We start from the raw sequence: 18,611 nt of genomic DNA on the forward strand, positions 1-18,611 counted from the left end.
GTAAATCAGATATGTATAAAAAATGTAATTTGACATCAAACTCTCATTTAATCAATATAGAAACCATATATTTTAATAAAAATCGACTGAGATAATATGCTTCTTTCTTTTTTTTCAATAAAAAATGTTTCTCGGTTTTATCCTATTTCCACAGACGATTTTCTTTTTTACCTAGTTAAGTATTTATTCAAGCATTTATATATATATATATACATATAAATGTGTGTATGTATATGCGCATTTTCATATCGAAATACTCTGAATTCATCTATTTAATCAATGTTTAGCAAGTATTATTGTATATTATTAATAATAATTTGCCGAAATAAATATGTATATTAATTCCTTCTACCTGCTTTCTGATATTTTACATTTTATCCGGATAAAAAATAATTCTGGAATAATAGATAAATATTTTGTATATTTTATCACATTTTATTAACGTATGTTTGATTATCTTCATTAAATTCATACAATGTAATTCAGTCTGTAATCTTTGATTTTTGCTGATATCTACTTCATCAGATTATAAGCGTCAATGCGTTTATTTAAGTTTATGTAAAAAATACGACAGCTGCTCGTCGAGGTCAAACAGACATGACTCCAATATAAAAACAGAGTAGAGAAATCGTTGTTCTCATTTCCGGTTTTATTTTCGACCTGGCTCGCATTAATTATTAAGCATGCTACCATTAGCGATTTTCTTGTTTGTCGGTGTTCTCGTGCAGCGTAAGTATAAGCTGCATTAATAGATAAATAAGGTGTCATATAACTGAATGAAAATATACTTTTATTTTTTCTGTCTTCAACAGAATATTTCTATCCATTTTACATTTTTTTCATCTACCAAACACCCTAAATTAACACATATATGTTTATTGTTTTTTTTTTATAAGAGACACGTATAAAGAGATATATGTATAATTAGCACCCAGATAACCAGAGTAATCATTTTTATGGCAAATGATGCATGTTGACATCAAAATGATGTCATAATAATTACTATGGCTATCTGGGCATATATCTCGATTTAGAGACGTTCGCTGATGAACCCGAGGCGATCGTCGGTGGGACGACTGCCGCACCAGGTGAATTCCCGTATCAAGTTTCCTTGAATGTAAACAACAAACATATGTGCGGTGGTTCCATCGTCAATAATTACACGATATTAACCGCTGCCCACTGTGTCAGAGGCATCGTATACCCACCCTACAAAAATTTCTATATTCTTAGTGGGACCAACGATAACACTAAAGGAGGACAAGTCCATCGTGTGAAAAAAGTCCGAGCACATCCGGGTTACATAGATAATGTAGACTATTCTTGGGTAAATGATGTCGCTGTGATCATAGTAAGTCGATATATCTTGTTCAATAATTTTTTTCTTCTACTTTAATCATTCGTTTTCGTTTCAGCTTGCAGAACCAATTAAATACAACAAATATCAATCTCCCATCGAGTTGGCTGACTCCCAACCAACTCCCGATACGGTGTGTACTTTGTCCGGATGGGGTCAGACAACCGTAAGTGGAGGATCTCCGAAGTATCTTCTGAAGATGACCCAGTCTGTAGTCTCGCTCTCTCAATGTCAGAAGAGACATCATGATATGCCTTTGACTAACAGTCACTTGTGCGCGTATAATCGTCGTGGAATTGGCGCTTGCTCGGTGAGTTATCCAGTAATGTTTATAGTTAAATAATCTTTTCTATTCTGATAAACGATAAATTGATCTAATCTATACAATACAATTATTGAAAGGGTTCGAAATAAAATTAAATAAAAAATAAACGAAAAAATTAACAAAAATGTTTCTCTACATTTCTCAGGGTGACAGCGGTGGCCCTCTGGTCGCTAACGGCAAGCAAGTGGGTCTTGCTTCCTGGGTTTTTTCTTGTGCTGCTGGTAAACCTGATGTATATACCAATGTCTATCATCATAGGAAGTTCATTCTAGGCGAATGATATCCTTCATCATAGGCAGACATCTTGGCACAATGTCTATCATCATAGGAAGTTCATTCTAGGCAAATAATCCTTCATCATAGGCAGACATCTTGGCACGATATGAGGCATGAACATATTTGATTTATCATGTCAATTCATGTCAATGCATCAAAAGAATATGCTATTGCGATGTTGAGAAGCATGCAATTGCAGTAGTTGTATCCTGAAAATAAATTTTTATGTATTTTTAATGTTAATAAATAAATATTATGATTTAATTTAATAATTTGTTTTTTTAATAAATAAATGTACAAAATCCCCTGTCAATGTTTTTCAACTAAACAATAATTTTAATTAAATAATTACAGTATAAATTAATTTTTTGATTAATTAAAATTAAGATATATATGTATGCAATTGATTCAACCTAGAATTGTATCATCAGTATACATAAAACGAGATATTCCTTATCAAAATATTGACGGCAGATTAAACATACATTATTATTGCATATTTGTACAGTTTAATAAATTTTAGCACACACACACACACACACACACACGAATGTTGATAATAAATATAATTTCCTTCATAATTTAAGTATAATAAGAATTGTTCAATTTAAAACTTCTCTCAATATATGACCTCAATTTTAAATAAAAACTAACTATTAATAAACTATTTTTATAATATAATTAAAAATCAAATACAGATAATATTAATATACTAACAATAAGTATAATAATATATATATAGTGTAATGCATTAATATATATTTTTTTAAATACAAATATATAAGGAAGTCTCTTATAAAATATAAATTATTGTAATAATAGATAAATAAAATCAATCTATTTCTCTTCTTTATTAAATGTAATATCAATTTACTCTTTTTAGAAAACGTAAAAAAATTATATTTTATCTTTTATTTGAAATGATTGCCTTCTCGTTTCGAAAAATATTATTTATAAATTCATTCAATCTCCTCTTTTAAAAAAGAAAGACATTTTATTTATCCTTTGCCAATTGCTTATTATTTTAAACTGTCAATTGAAAAAGAGAAAAATTATTATATTAACATTTAACTCTCTTTATACTCCGAATTTTTATGCGTTTTTTCTTTTATTTTCTTTTCTTCAATTTAGTACTTTTTGTGTGATAAATATTAAGATAACAAATATTTTTAACAAGAGATAAGCAGAACAACGAATTTAAAATATTTCTTTTATTTATCAATCTTATCTTAAATCTTGTTTTATAAATCATTCGAAATCGAAAAAAGCTTGAATTGACAGTTTATAATAGAAACTTACAATTTCTAATATTTGATGGCTATCAAATTTGATTGTTAACAAAGTTATGTATTTTTTATTATCTTGAACATATCTTGTGATTCTCATATATTGAAATGTTTAAGAATTTAGTTACTAAAAACTTGAAAAAATATGTATTATCGATAATCAACTAATTATAACAATTCTCATATCAACGTCTCTTGAATGTAAATGGAATTTTTTCTATAATTATACATTTATAAGTACAACATTATGATTAGTCATAAATTAATTTTATGTAAATTTAAAAATTTATTATAATTTATAAAGAAAATAAAAATCACATGATTATGTTCTCATTAAAGAGATATGGTAAAAAAGAAATGAAGAATGATTGGATTTATTCTAGTAAAAATAATTTGTTCCATATCAGACACTCATCACTTTTGATATATATTTCTTTGATCATCATTATTATTATAATTATTTAATCATGACTATTGTACGTTTTAATCATCATATTGTTATCGTATGTCTTATCATTCTTTCTCATTTAACTCATATGCCTTAATTAAGTTGCAATCTTCGATTTTCTCATACCTCATCAAAGTGTAAAATACATCATTGCGTTCACTTACTGTACAAAATGCGACCAGTTGTTTGCCGAGGTCATACAGATATGAATTCAATATAAAAAGGGGGCAAAAATTGTCATCTACACTCCCGGTTTTATTTTTGACCCGGCTCGTTAATCATCAAGCATGTTACCGTTTGCGATTTTCCTGTTCGTCGGCGTTCTTGCGCAGCGTAAGTATAAATCTGGATCGTATAATTCAATAAAATATTATATATAATATATATATATATAATGTAATATTTCTATATTGTATATATATGTGTTGATTTCGAGAGCCGAAAATATTCTCAATAAAATATACTTTTGTTATTGTTGCTTTCGATAAATATTTTGTTCATCCATCTTAGTTTTCTTTCATTGCTTAACGCTCTAAAATAATATATGCTTATCGCTTTAGAAGAGCTATAGATGATTGTTACCTCAATTTATAGAGACGTTCGCTGACGAACCCGAGGCGATCGTCGGTGGTACGCAGGCCGCACCGGGTGAATTCCCATGGCAATGTTCCTTGCAGCAGTCCGGCTCACATTTTTGCGGCGGTTCCATCATCGCTCCCACCAAGGTATTGACTGCTGCTCACTGTGTGGAGAGTTTTAGATCCCCTAGCAGTTTCCGTGTCGTTACCGGGTCCACCGATAGCAGAGGGGGAATAACCCACGTTGTTCAAAGGTTCGTAATACATCCCGGATACACGGGTCAGCAAAGGGATTCTTGGAGAAATGACGTCGCTGTGATCACTGTAAGTCGACATATTACAGAACACTTTGATCCTTTTTCATATTATTTTTTCCATTTCAATTATTCGTTTATCTGTTTTCATTGTTTTAGCTTGCTGCGCCAATTCAATACAACCAATATCAACAACCCATCGCCTTGGCCACCTCCCAGCCACTTTCCGGTACGTCAGCTACCTTGTCCGGATGGGGTTTGACAAGTACAAATGGAAATCTCTCGCGATATCTTCTGAAGATGGACCAGTCTGTAGTCTCGATCTCTAATTGTCAGCAGAGACATCGAGGTATGCCTTTGGATAACAGCCATTTGTGCGCCTTAAACAGACGTGGAATTGGTGCTTGCCAGGTGAGTATCCAGTCTATTACTGAATATGGAAATAATCTCTTCTATTCTGATGGTTTTGATAATTAATCCGTTTGTTAATATGTGTATGACTGCAAAAAATAATTACGATATAAAATTATATAAAATGAGCGAATAAAAATTAATGAAAACGTTTCTCTGCATTTCTCAGGGTGACAGCGGTGGCCCTCTGGTTGCTAATCGTCAACAAATTGGTGTTACCTCTTGGGTTTTGCCTTGCGCTCAAGGTGAACCTGATGCCTATGCCAATGTTCCTTCTCTTCGCCCCTGGATTCTATCACAATAAGATTAGACACATCTTGACATGATATAAGGAATAACCCGCACAAACCTATATAATTTATAATTTGAAGTTTTTCCCAATGCATCGAAAGAATATGTTATTGTGAAGTCGAGATGTATGCAACTGCATCAATGGCATCCTGAAAATCAAAGAAACTTATGTACTTTACATGTTAATAAATAAACATCATGCTTAAATCTAATAGATTGATATTTCTTTGATAAATGTATAAAATGTCTCCCACTAAAATAATAATAATTTTTATTGAGAAGAATTATAGTATTATTTAATTCTTTAATAAAAGAATTAGAACATACACAGCGTAATAGATTTTTATTCATTCAAAAAGAAAATATTTTTAACGATCATTTAACAATTATCAATGATTATTCAATGATTATTTTTAATCATTAATTCAACATAACAATTGATGATGAAATTCTGTTTTGTAAATCCTAAAACTTGGAATCAAGAATATTTATGTTCTTATTAAAGAGTGATGAAAAAAGAAAGAAATAATAAATAATTAAATTTATATTCTTTTAAAAAAATTATTCGTTTCTTATTAGTCACCTATTTAATTGATTATTTCAAAACTTGTCGTTATGGTTTATTAATTTGTATTATTAATTTGTTACCACAATATTATTTTTAGGTTTCTTAGTATTTCATTGAGATAAATAATCAATTTTACAAATAGAAGAGATATAAAAATATATATCTGTATATCTATCAATATATGTATATATGTAAATTATGTGTATATATATATATATATATATATATAAATGTAAAATAAAAAATATGTAATTAAATATATATAATATAAGATAAATCAATTTTGCAAATTGAAGAAATATAAAAATATATATCTGTATATCTATCAATATATGTATATATATTGTATACACACACATAATTTACATATATATATTGATAGACAGTGATGGATAAGATACATTTAAAATGTATCTCGATACATGTAAAAAAATATATCTAGATGCAGATACAGATACACATATTAAAATGTATATAAATACAGATACTCGGATACTTTAAAAATATCTCACATAGCAAATACTTTTAAATTATATTTTATCATAATAATGGTAATATGCACAAATGTACTGAATAATTCTTTTATCTTTATTAATATTTTTGTTTATATTACGACTTTATTCGTTAGTTTTAACACATGAAAAATGCCTCAAAGATATGACTCAAACTATTTCGCCATGGTACTAAGATTTAACCAATGCTTAATAATCGCTCAACCGGTGTTGATGACAATATGTTGATAACTTGTAGTCTTGATCTTTTAAAAATTTAAAGAATTGAGCTATTAAAAAAAATATGTGAAAATGTATATGCAAATGTATCTGAAAAAAGCAACAGTTCAGATACCATGTTTTGTATCTAGATACAGATAAAGATACTTCAATTTGAATATATCTCAGATATAGACTCAGATACACAAAATGTATCTACATACTGTATCTATAGATACTACCCAACACTGTTGATAGATATACAGATCTATATTTTTATATCTCTTCAATTTGCAAAATTGATTATTTAACTTACATTATATATATTTAATTACAATACATTAAATATATAATATTTATATACATAATATATAATATAATATAAATAATATATTATATAATAAGAGACATAATAAAAAGATTTCGTATATCTCTTTAATTATTGTCACATATTATCAGTATTCAATCATCATTATTATACGTTTTAATCATCACATTATTAACGTATGTTAATTTTATCATTCTTTCTCATTTAACTCAAATGCTACATAATTAAATTTACACAATTTTGATTATCTTATATCTATCTCATCAAAATGCAGAATAGAAACGTCATTACGTTTATTTACTGTAAGAAATGTGAACAGTTGTTCGCCGAGGTCAAATACAGATATGAATCCGGCCCATATAAAAAGGGAGCAAAGGCTGTCATTTTCATTCCTGATTTTATTTTGGACCCGGCTCGCATTAATTATCCAACATGCTGCCATTAGCTGTTTTCTTGTTGATTGGCGTTTTTACGCAACGTAAGTAAAGCCACATTGTATTCAACAAAATATGATATTTTTATTTTTGCTTTTTTAAACATTTTATTCTATCGTTTTATACCTTTCTCATTCATCAAAATCATATATGTTGTTTTATAAGAATCATAAATAGGATGTTAAAAAAAAGGATACAATATTTTAAGGAAATTTAAAATGCCCAAAAACAAGTCAAAAAGTTTTAATAAATATTAGATCCGCAAATAAATCGTTTTTGAGATATTTTTATTTTTATATGCATTTTGTTTTATTTTAATATTTTTTGTTTTAAATTTTTATTATTTTTTATTTCTTTTATTTTTTATTATTTTATTTATGTAAATGCAGGTAAATTAAATTAAATTATAAGTTAAGTTATATATAAGATATTACAAATATCCCAAAAATAGCTCATTTGTGACCTCATATTTAATTAAATTTTTTAACTTATTTTGAGACATACTAAATCCTCTTAAAATATTTTACCTTTTTTTGAAAAACCTGTATAATTATGATATACATTGATTGTAGAGACGTTCGCTGACGAACCTGAGGCGATCGTCGGTGGTACGCCTGCCGCACTAGGTGAATTCCCATGGCAATGCTCTTTGAATTTGAATGGTGGACACATATGCGGTTGTTCCATCATTGGTCCCACCAAGATATTGACCGCTGCCCACTGCGTGCGTGGTCTAGTAAAGCCACCCTATAACAATTTCTTAGTTCGCACTGGGAGCATCGACTCCAATACAGGAACCAATTTCCGTGTGCAAAAGGTTGTAGAACATCCACAGTATAGCGACAATCACAAAGATGCTATGAGGAATGACATCGCTGTAATCACTGTAAGTCGAAATATTAAAGAATTCAATACTTTGGTTCAACAAATTTTCTTCTCACTTTGTTTCTTCTATTTCAATCATTTGTTTTTACCAATTTCCTTCGTTTCAGATTGCATCGCCAATTCAATACAATCAATATCAAAAACCCATCGCTTTGGCCGACTCTCCGCCAGCTCCTGGTACGCTGGTTACTTTGTCTGGATGGGGTCTGACAAACGTTAATGGACGACCTGCACGATATCTTCAGAAAATGAACCAGTCTATAATCTCGCTGTCTAATTGTCAGAACAGCCACCGTGGCGTGCCTTTTACTAGCACCCACTTGTGTGCCTACAATCGTTTTGGAATTGGTGCTTGCATGGTGAGTAACATCCATCATTGAATACACATCCGTTAGCAATGATGTGATCCGTTAGAAATGATTGCTCTACTCTGGTAGATCAATCTAGCTTGTACAATTCAACTACTAAAAAATACAAGATAAAATTAAATAAAAAATGGTTCTTTACATTTTTCAGGGTGACAGTGGCGGCCCTCTGGTTGCTAATGGCAAGCAAGTTGGTGTTGTTTCCTGGGGTTCACCTTGCGCTGTTGGTGCGCCTGATGTCTACACCAATGTTTACCATCATCTCAGTTTCATTGCATCGTCATAAGCAGAGATATTTGGCACGATATAAGACTATCCAATACTATGTATCATATATATGAACCAAAAAATATATTGTTGAATGTTTCATTGTATATAATTTTCTTGCAATGTGGAGACATGCAATTATGTCAACTGCATTCTGAAAATAGAGAAAATTCTTATGTACTCTCCTATTAATAACAAATTAAACTATAATTCATTTTATTAGAGCATTCTTTTTTTTAAAATAAGTATATGAAATATGACTCCTATTGAAAAAACGTGATATAATTCAATTCTTCTTAATTAAATATAATTTCTTACGAATAAATAAATAAAGAAAATAAATTTTTATTTTATAAAATATATTTTAACTTACTCTTTTTATGATGTAGAAGAAATCATTTAATCATTTTATCTAAATTAATTTCTTTTCTTTTATAAATGCCATTTACAAATTCATCCATTTTCCTTTGACAAATTAAAGAAAGATTTTCGTGTATCCTTTATCATAACAGTCGTTAAACTGTGTTGATTGATTTGATTCCGAAGATTAATTATTCTATTAATGTTCATGTTTTTACGAATTGATATAGACTTTTATCGCATTTCTTCTTTTTCTGTAATTTTATATTTTTGTATAATCACTGCTCAGTCGCGCATGATTTTTTTCTTTAATTTATAAATATGTATGTTATTATTAAAATATTTTCAAACACACATGACACACTGTGATACATATATTCTTTATAAGAAAATGATTTTTTGAAAACATCTTTCAGAAAGAGAGATATAAAAAAGGAAATATTTATATAAAAAGCTGTAAAAAACTTCGAGAAGAAGTTAGGTTGAGTTAAATCGCGGTACTTCGTAAACGAATGAATTCCCTATATTTCATATAGGGAATTTATGCAATTATTTTATCCGGGATTTTCAAAAACAGAAAAGAATGAAAGAAAATTTCTTTCGATTTATTAATTTTTTTAAGAGAATTTTTTTAGAATTTATTTTTACATGAATATTATTACAGGATTATTAAAATAAAATGTTCATTTTCATTTATATAAGATCTCAGTAAAAAAAATTAAAAAATGTGCAAGTATAAAATGTGAAAATCTATTTTAAAGAATTATACATTTTACGAAATATAAATTCCTAATTATATATTGTTAATTCTCTTTTACCGCTTCATCTATATATAAATATATATAATGATGCAGTATTTATTTTAAGTTTAAATGTATGGAAAGATAAGATATATGAGTGTGTGTGTATATATATATATATATATATCGATTAAACATCGAGCAGGCATATGTTGTGTGACACATTCAAGTTACAAAAAGTAAACTAGTTGTTAACAATCAATTGAAAATATATTTAATATTAATTCAATAATTTTCTATTTTTTTCAGTAAGCAATAAATTTTACTTTTAAAGAAACCTCTGCTAAAGTTATATGTATTAAGTGTACGTACATTATTTTGTAAATATCTTTATTAATATTTTATTATATATCGCAGATATGAATATCTCTAACGAGAATAAAGAAGTGGAACAACAAATTCAAGATAATTCTTTCACAAATAATTCAAAATCGGAGAAAATAAAGCTTGATCGATTCGATGCGATTTACGGTAGGAAACTGGAATCCCCAATACTTGGTGATCATTATCAACTTCCTGATTTGCCTACGTGTTACGTACCATCCACGACTTTGGACACATCTTTGTTACACGTAAGATATACATATATATATATATATATATATATATATATTATTATACATATATTCAAAATCCAATAAACCGAATTTTATCTCAATCTGGTTATCTTTTTATGATAACGATACGATTATTTGTAGATTCCCGTTTACGCTCATTTGAAAGTATACGATTTGAAGCCTGTGCAACTACCAGAAACTCCAACTATTTTGTCGGCGTTACATTTGCAGTTCTTGTAAATATGTGTCTTTTAAACGCGTTTTTAATATATCAGGATTGGGTAATATAATAATTTTATAGTTAATTAAAATTATAATTTTACTTTAATTGAGTTAATTTTTTGTTCATGCAACTTTTAACTTAACTAAATTAATTTTATAAGCGCATAACTATACTGCTAGCTTAACTTTATTAGTTTTAAAAAAACTATTAAACTTACCCAACTCTTGATATAATAATATATAGTTTAGTCAAATATATCACGAGATGTAATATAATAATTATAGATATTTTAATTTTTAGAGAGGATACTGCGCCGAGCAAATCCTCGAGAGAAAGATTGTCGACCGCACGAATAAGCGAAGAGGACAAAATATCTGCTTCTCGCATCTGCAGCATCCGCGATAGTAAAAAAAGCACGCAACAAAAGTGAGATATATGAATGAGACACCAAACTCATCATAGAAACGTTTCAATATAATGACAACAAATGATAGATCCAAATATCAAAAACCATACATTTACTATACTATTATAAAGCACTGTTGTTCACCCCAGGATCACTTTATATTATTCATATATATCTGATTCTTCATTTCTTCTTTCTTCTTTTTAACAGCTGCGTTTCTAATATTAGGACGCAGTATCATATATTATTTTTATCACCTTTTTTAGATAATTTTGAATTATTATTCTAAGCCATATTTATTATTTTTGTTAATAATATATATATACTGTGTATCTTTAAAATAAGAAAAATTGAGAAAAAAGAAGAAAATAAGCTATAACATATTTTTCATCTTTTATAATATATATGTAATATTGATAGGATAAATAGCAAATTAAAAGTGAATAATCCAATCAAAACTATTTGGCGTCGAACAAACTATATATAGTTATATATATATTTGCACTAATTATATATATATACTTACACGGTATAAAAATTAATGGAATGTCATATAAAATAAAGTTTATAGTATCTCGCAATTTTTAATAATCTTTCAACAAGTGTTTAGGTCAATTTTTACATCGCAATTCAATATTTTGATATAATTATTTAGCCAAGTGAATATTCAAACTTGGTAGTTTTTTTTTTTTTCAAACTGGCCAAGTTTTCTTTCTTTACATTCATTGGTTACTCGACGAGAGCCGAAAACATGGTGGCCGTCGAAGGATGAAAGAGACAGCTGTTTGCTACGTTAGGTTATATTCAATGGAGTGATTTTTTTTATTCGGCTCGTTGTCAGACGAGGAGACGAGTATCGATAGAGAACAACATGCGACAATGAAGAGATTCAACGAATTTCTCGCGACCTGCGTCGTATTGCAATACTTTTGCCATGTATGCACTACACATTTGCTCATAAACGTCAAAAATCAGGTACGATAATGTGTATGTATAATCGCGCATCCTTATTAATAATAATAAAAAAATAACTTTATTCACGTATGCATAGGTTTATAATATACGGAGAATATTGTCTTTTTTTCGGATAAATAATCGATTACACGTAGATAAATGTTCTTCAAGTCAATCTCTAGATTTTGATATGAGCATTTTTTCTACAAGAAAATGACGTAGACTTGAAAGGAGTAATTCGATTACGAATATTAAATGAACTATACTTACAGGGCGGTGATATACTTCTAGAAACTATCTCGTCTAATGTTACGGAAGATCTGATTACTTTAGAATTCCAACGTTCCGATGGCACACTTGTTACACAACTTATCGATTTCAAAAATGTAAGTGTTTCTGAAACACATAACAAACGTTCGATTGTCTGATAAGTAATTTTTATAAATTTTACATTTATTTTTGCTCGCATAAATTGTAGGAAGTTCAAGTTATAAAGGCTTTGGTACTCGGTGAGGAGGAACGTGGACAAAATCAATATCAAGTCATGTGTTTCGTGAATCATTTTTATAAAGTAGATTTTATATCATCTGACGCAATGTCCAAACTGCGTCAAAAAAATCCAGGCACTGTACGTGTGGCGGAGGAAGATAGAGGTCATGTCAATTACACAATGGACCTTTTTCTGGACGTATCTCAATCTAAAGAGATTTCGAAACATGTTGCTACACTTTGCGCGGAAGCAGCTGGATCAACTTATACCAGGAATGATGATATAAAACAGTGGATTCAAAGACCAGGTAACTGCCAAATTAACAGTTAGTATAGTTAATTCTTCAGCATAGTTTATATAGTTTGTATATTAAAAGCTATATATAATAATTAACTCTGTAAAGTTATAATATAATTTGTATTGCAAAGGTTCTTCAGAAGAATTACTCATGGCAGCTGTATATAACTTTACAACTATGCTGCAATCAGGTACGAATGACTCAAGATCATTGTTAGTCTCCAAATGCGCTGACACATCAAATCTCTGGGCACCTTGCACATGCTCTCTGGAGTTATGTGTTGGTTGGTATCCGTGTGGTTTAAAATTCTGCAAAGGAAAGTCTGATGGCAAGAAGATAGCCAGCACTTATCGATGCGGTATAAAAACCTGTAAGAAATGTTTTATATTCTCATATTATTCTAAAATGAAACAGAATTGTCTATGGGATGAATGACGTATAAGGACACTATAGATTGAAATTTAATATAAATTGAAAATATTAATGTATGCAGCATAATAGAAAAAAACTTGAAAAAAGAAATGAAAGAATTGTGCTAGGAACAAATAAAACACAAAAAAGTTCTCAAGAATGATATTATAGCTAGTTAGAATTTCAAATAATTCACAGAGGAGAACAAATTAAAACTTTTAATATTCCTTTATTAATTTGAATTTATGTATATTGTATATATTAATAATTTTTTATATTTTTTTTTTCAACAGAAATATAAATTTTCTAAAATTGTTTTTCTAGAATAATTCGAACAAAAAATCATTGTTATCATATATAAATCATGTTATATATTTTTTATTTTAGATTATATAATCATTACTAAAAACCAAAGCAAATTGAGCAAAAATATTTTTGCATTTATTATATGTTAGATTTATATACTGGGTCTCTCTCTGAAAGATAAAATGTATAGCAGTAAATGTAAGCTATACTCTAAAAGGATTTATAGAGATGAGATACACGATTTTTATTTGAATCAAAATGGAAAATCGTTAAATATTTAAAAGTTTTGTGCAATGTTTTTCTGATCTTAGAAGTTTTGTATCAAGTACACAATTTATATAATATTTATATAATTAATATATATGTGTATGATTTATATAATTATATAGATTTTACTGTAAGAGTGGATATTTGTAACATTTATAATTTTTTCGTCTAAATTTTATCAAAATTTTAGCATTGAATACATTCCAACATTTGTAATAAAATAGATTAAAGTATTATTCCTAATTCTACTTTTGTAGAATTAATATTTGTCTATGGAAACTTCAAAAACTGCAAATCATCCAGATAGATATATAAAGCATTTTTTTCTGTGATTGATAATTATATATTCCAAAAGATTTCTCTACAAATCTTTCTACTTTCATTAAATTTATTCAACACATTCCCGATTATTGTTATTTACATCTACAAGAGTGAAACCATTCCAGTAATAATACTCACTAATTTTCATATCTAGAATATTTTTTCTCTTTTCATACTGATTATATGTTACAAATAATCCATTCGAAAATTTAAAAATATTCCGTTTTATTTTCTCTGAACAAACAGAAATATCAGGATAATTTGTATGTAGAGAAATTTTATACGCATGATTTGTAAAGCTGCCATTTATACATTGTATGTGTGTATACATTATAAGTTCTAATTGTATATATTACATGCAGGCACATATGCAGAGACACACAAATAACGATAAATATTTGACAATGATCTAGGTATGTACATATAAATTCTTGTATCAATAGTTGAGATAATTGTACAGTCAGTATAAAATTTGCAGCATTGTGTGTATGTATATATGCGAAACTTTATAAGATTGTTATTAATTTATACTGTTTAATATTAATTGATACTTCAAATCTCAACAATCTGTAACGAATGTCTTTGCATGAATGAAAGAATATTACTTAGTGGATCATTGTGAACAAGACTGCAAAATCTGTCCATTTAATAGTTGAGACATTATGCTCTCTGAAAAAACTATACATTGTATACATTGCATTTATAATAAGAAGGAAATTGTTCGAATACGGGAGAATTACATACGTATACTTACGCTTATAATCCGACGTTTGCAAAAACATTTATAATAAATATCTAGCGGTATTTGGTGTCATTTAGTCATACAGCAACTATTATGATGCGAATAGATGTAACAATGCAATAAATCGAAGCATTTATGACACATTATATTGACAACAGAGTCGGGGTTAGGCAAGTGAGATTCTAATAATCGAATTTATTACTAATCGATTTTAAAACTTATCAAGTTAAAAGTGATAATGTTTAAAATGTTAAGTAATTATTTTAAGATAAAGGAGTAACTTAAAAGACTATAACTTTGAATAAAAAAATCTTTGTTAATAAAATATCCATTTCTTTGTTTCAACTGTTGGAATCCCGACTCTGCTATGGACGGTTGATAAATTGCATTGGACGTTGGCATCACTTATATATACCACGAATACTGCAACAGTAAAGCAACATGTAAACGTCGCACAACTCTGTTAAATAGCTACATGTAAATCAATGGGGATTAATACATAAAAGATATGACAGAATAAATTCGTGAACATATAGAACAATATTACATTTGTACAGAAATATGTATATAGATTCAACAGAGAAAGATTTCAAGAATTAATTTCAAAGTCTTTTACTTTATTGTATGGACTTTAGTATCCATTATGTATTTTAATTAACTTTATATACATGATAAATAATAATAGAAAAGGGTGACATATGTCCAATAAGAAAGAATTACTATAAATGAGAGATTAAAATATTTATATTTATAATAATTTATTTAATATTTACTTTCTTCATGTGCCTATAGTTTAATTAATATATTTGTTTGAGTGATAAGAAAGATTTTATACATTCTAGTTATCTGAGATCTCAGATATCAGAAGCACAATTACATATATATATATATATATATATATATGTAATTGTGTGTGTATATATATATATATATATATATATATGTAATTGTGTGTGTATATATATATATATATATATATATATATATATATATATATATATATATATATATATATATATGTACATATATAATGAAATATTTATCAATCACTGTATGTGAGTTTAATCACTCTGTATCAACCCCCTTTGATGTAAATTATGGGTATCACTACACTATGTATGATTTCAGCTTTACACATATAATGTTGTATCTTATACACATATTTTTTATATATATTTAATAAAAAGAATTAATATACATACATAGATGTGTTTTAATGCTGCATAAATTTGAAACAATAATCCTGAAAGATTGTTTTAAATACATGCTTAATTAAAATATATTTACTTGTACAACATATAATTATTTCGCAAAAAATATCAAAGTTTTTCAAAAAATTCACTGTAAAAGTTTATCAAATGTCTTAATGAAAAATTTAACTAGAAATGTGATATATATGTATATGAGGAGCACATAATACTTTGTGATATAATATATGTATATGTATGCATCTCATACATATGCTATATGCCTATCATATGTGCGCTACAATAAAGTAAACAATATACAACGATTCGATAATAACGTATATCTTTTGTAAAAAGATATTCTTTGAAGAATATATGCAAATAAATGTTTGTTCGTAATCGATTCTGCGAATAAATGTTTGTTCGTGATCGATTCTATTAAGTACGATACATTAATAATAATCTTAATTATTAATAGCAAAATAATAATAGTAATAATAATTTAGTTTAACCCACTAATCTTTACACATCTTTGTACACATCAAAGATGTTTTGCATCATTTGGATTTTTATCAAATACTTAATGCATAATTCGCACACTAGAAATATTATTCTGATGAGCAAAAAAAAACTATTTATACAAGAATGTTTCAGTTTTATATTAAGAGTTTCTGTTATTACGTTAGAAGTAGATTTTTGATAAAAAATTTCAAGACAAATGAGTCTAATGAACATAATATATTATATCGGAGAAAAATATATGTACTTGTTGACGCAAAACATTTTCTGATATGTAAAAGTTTGCTAATTTAATAATATAAATTTAAAATATCTCTCTCTATCGCTATTATCTTTGCTACTATATTACCTTTGATAGTGGAGAACTACAGAAGTGACATCTACAGAAGTGTACAATCTTCTCTGTTTATGCTACATTAGATCAGCCGTGCACCATTAGCAGCCTGTCATTACGTTTTATATGAGATCTTCTAAATTGTTTATAAAAATCTATACTCATATATAAAAATATAAGATAATTATTGCAATTTTTTAAATTTTTATTCAAGAAAATCTTGTCATTTTAATAAAATAAAGTACTATAACACGCATAATAATTCAAAAATTCAATAACATTGATCAATATTCATGTCAGATAGATTGATAGTATTATATTATAATATTTCGTATTATATAATTTTGTAATTTGTTTTACAATTTCGCTTACCTCAGCTCGATAGATGATAATCATGTTAATGACTTGATGACTGTGTAATTTCAATTGAACTAAAATCTATAAGAGATCATAGATTGCACAAATATGCAAAGATAAAAATGGAAGTTAAAAACTGCAAAATTAAATGTTGCTAGATTTAAAATTTAAACAAATCGAATTGCAAATCGATATCTTCTTGTAAAGATTCAAAATTAAAATATTACTTTCGAAATTAACGAGAAGAGAGACGTACCTTCTATCGCGAGATAAAATTGCCTTGATATATTTCGAGTAGCACCAAAGTATGATGATATAAAACCGTGTAACAAGTTTTTCTTGTTCTTTCCAATCATGATCTGAAAGAACTATTTTCGAAATAATCCACACGTCAGTGGTCAACCAATCAAAAAAGAAAAAAAAACGTAGAAACATGAAAGAAAAAAGAAAACACTAGCTACTGTAGCAGGTCTTGCGCACGTCCGCAAGTATAACACTGAAGTCATCGTCAGCCTTGGGCACGTGCTCCATGCTCTGAGGCTGCTGCTGTTGCGATTGCGGCTGTTGATGCTGTTGTTGGGCGGCCGAGTGATCCGGATACTTGGACACTTCTAAACTCTGTTGATGATATTGCTCCAAGGTGTGACCGATCGCGACGTTGGAGCAACGAACGTCCTTGCTGCTCTGCTGATCGTCGACGATGCACTGAGAGTTCGATATGTCCAACTGGGACGGTGCCCCGTAGTAGCGCAGATCGCTGGCGTAGTTATGATTGCTGTCCAACATACTCTGCGAGGACAGGCTCGAATGTGCCACGCTCGTTGGATGGGAATACTTGAAATACTTTTCCAACTGCAGTGCCTGCTGCTGATGATCTTCCTCAGCGCTCATCCCGGGATCGATGTGACCGCCGAGGATCGCGTGCTGCTGAGCACTGCCCGAGGATGCGTCCGTCTGGTATTCCTGATGATGAGGCATTTGGTATCGGTGCGTCACTGCGCCTGCAAGAAGTGACAGATCGAACGACGATGTAATAACAATAATGGCCGAATATAAAATGAGATACGCATATATAGATAATTCGAAAAATATTTACAAAATTAGTTACATTACCCTGAACATTTTTCCTAATATAATTTGGCAATTATACATCTTTTTAGAAAAATCCGAGTATTTTTTCTACATGGTTCTTCTGAGAAAAATAATCTTATTTAAAAAAAAGAATATATATAATCAATGAGAGACTCTTTCAAAGTATATATTTTGATGTGCTCTCGCATCTCATGAGTAGTACAT

The 18,611-nt window shown here is 28.6% G+C and overlaps 6 protein-coding genes and 1 long non-coding RNA gene across 17 annotated transcripts in view; 5 read left to right on the plus strand and 2 right to left on the minus strand.

Annotated features, from left to right (window-relative positions):
• The first annotated feature begins 533 nt into the window (after positions 1-533).
• On the plus strand, positions 534-2,233 carry LOC114945101 (chymotrypsin-1-like). The gene is made up of 4 exons (XM_029321191.2): positions 534-729; positions 1,035-1,351; positions 1,416-1,667; positions 1,828-2,233. Exons 1-4 carry the CDS (start codon positions 684-686, stop codon positions 1,960-1,962), a joined length of 750 nt encoding a protein of 249 aa, XP_029177024.2. The 5' UTR covers positions 534-683; the 3' UTR covers positions 1,963-2,233.
• LOC146720381 (uncharacterized) lies at positions 770-9,635 on the minus strand. 4 transcript variants are annotated; one of them, XR_014926060.1, is made up of 8 exons: positions 9,499-9,635; positions 9,157-9,397; positions 8,659-8,937; positions 8,241-8,581; positions 7,857-8,150; positions 4,275-5,375; positions 3,857-4,037; positions 770-2,167 (listed from the first exon to the last, which is right to left on the minus strand). It is a non-coding gene; the product is annotated as an uncharacterized LOC146720381 (long non-coding RNA). The 4 variants fall into 4 exon arrangements; XR_014926062.1 differs by having other exon boundaries at positions 4,275-5,024; positions 5,155-5,375; positions 9,157-9,635; XR_014926061.1 differs by having other exon boundaries at positions 8,241-8,479; positions 9,157-9,635.
• LOC146720382 (chymotrypsin-1-like) lies at positions 3,813-5,438 on the plus strand. The gene is made up of 4 exons (XM_085488442.1): positions 3,813-4,025; positions 4,287-4,594; positions 4,684-4,935; positions 5,105-5,438. Exons 1-4 carry the CDS (start codon positions 3,980-3,982, stop codon positions 5,237-5,239), a joined length of 741 nt encoding a protein of 246 aa, XP_085344568.1. The 5' UTR covers positions 3,813-3,979; the 3' UTR covers positions 5,240-5,438.
• Positions 7,217-9,002, plus strand: LOC146720383 (chymotrypsin-1-like). The gene is made up of 4 exons (XM_085488441.1): positions 7,217-7,310; positions 7,839-8,152; positions 8,259-8,510; positions 8,668-9,002. Exons 1-4 carry the CDS (start codon positions 7,265-7,267, stop codon positions 8,800-8,802), a joined length of 747 nt encoding a protein of 248 aa, XP_085344567.1. The 5' UTR covers positions 7,217-7,264; the 3' UTR covers positions 8,803-9,002.
• Positions 9,636-10,302: 667 nt separating the features above from the next.
• LOC146720384 (uncharacterized) lies at positions 10,303-11,328 on the plus strand. The gene is made up of 3 exons (XM_085488656.1): positions 10,303-10,515; positions 10,642-10,736; positions 11,024-11,328. The coding sequence occupies exons 1-3, from the start codon at positions 10,303-10,305 to the stop codon at positions 11,151-11,153; spliced, it is 438 nt and encodes a 145-aa protein (XP_085344782.1). The 3' UTR covers positions 11,154-11,328.
• A 541-nt stretch (positions 11,329-11,869) lies between these two features.
• On the plus strand, positions 11,870-15,518 carry oaf (BRICHOS-like domain-containing protein out at first). The gene is made up of 4 exons (XM_029321190.2): positions 11,870-12,104; positions 12,356-12,469; positions 12,562-12,880; positions 13,002-15,518. The coding sequence occupies exons 1-4, from the start codon at positions 12,009-12,011 to the stop codon at positions 13,304-13,306; spliced, it is 834 nt and encodes a 277-aa protein (XP_029177023.1). The 5' UTR covers positions 11,870-12,008; the 3' UTR covers positions 13,307-15,518.
• Positions 15,519-15,934: 416 nt separating this feature from the next.
• Positions 15,935-18,611, minus strand: part of LOC114945090 (Sox box protein 15) — a 63,753-nt gene continuing 61,076 nt past the window's right edge. For 7 of the 8 annotated variants that reach the window (XM_029321173.2, XM_085488686.1, XM_085488685.1 and 4 more), the window contains one exon: positions 15,935-18,316. In XM_029321173.2, the coding sequence (XP_029177006.1) occupies positions 17,769-18,316 (548 nt within the window). In that variant the 3' untranslated portion in view covers positions 15,935-17,768. The remainder of the gene's footprint in view (positions 18,317-18,611) is intronic. The other variant, XR_014926107.1, reaches the window with a different exon arrangement.

Source organism: Nylanderia fulva, unplaced genomic scaffold (assembly GCF_048542155.1).
Source record: "Nylanderia fulva isolate GAGA-0341 unplaced genomic scaffold, ASM4854215v1 Scaffold7, whole genome shotgun sequence".
Lineage (NCBI taxonomy): Eukaryota > Metazoa > Arthropoda > Insecta > Hymenoptera > Formicidae > Nylanderia > Nylanderia fulva.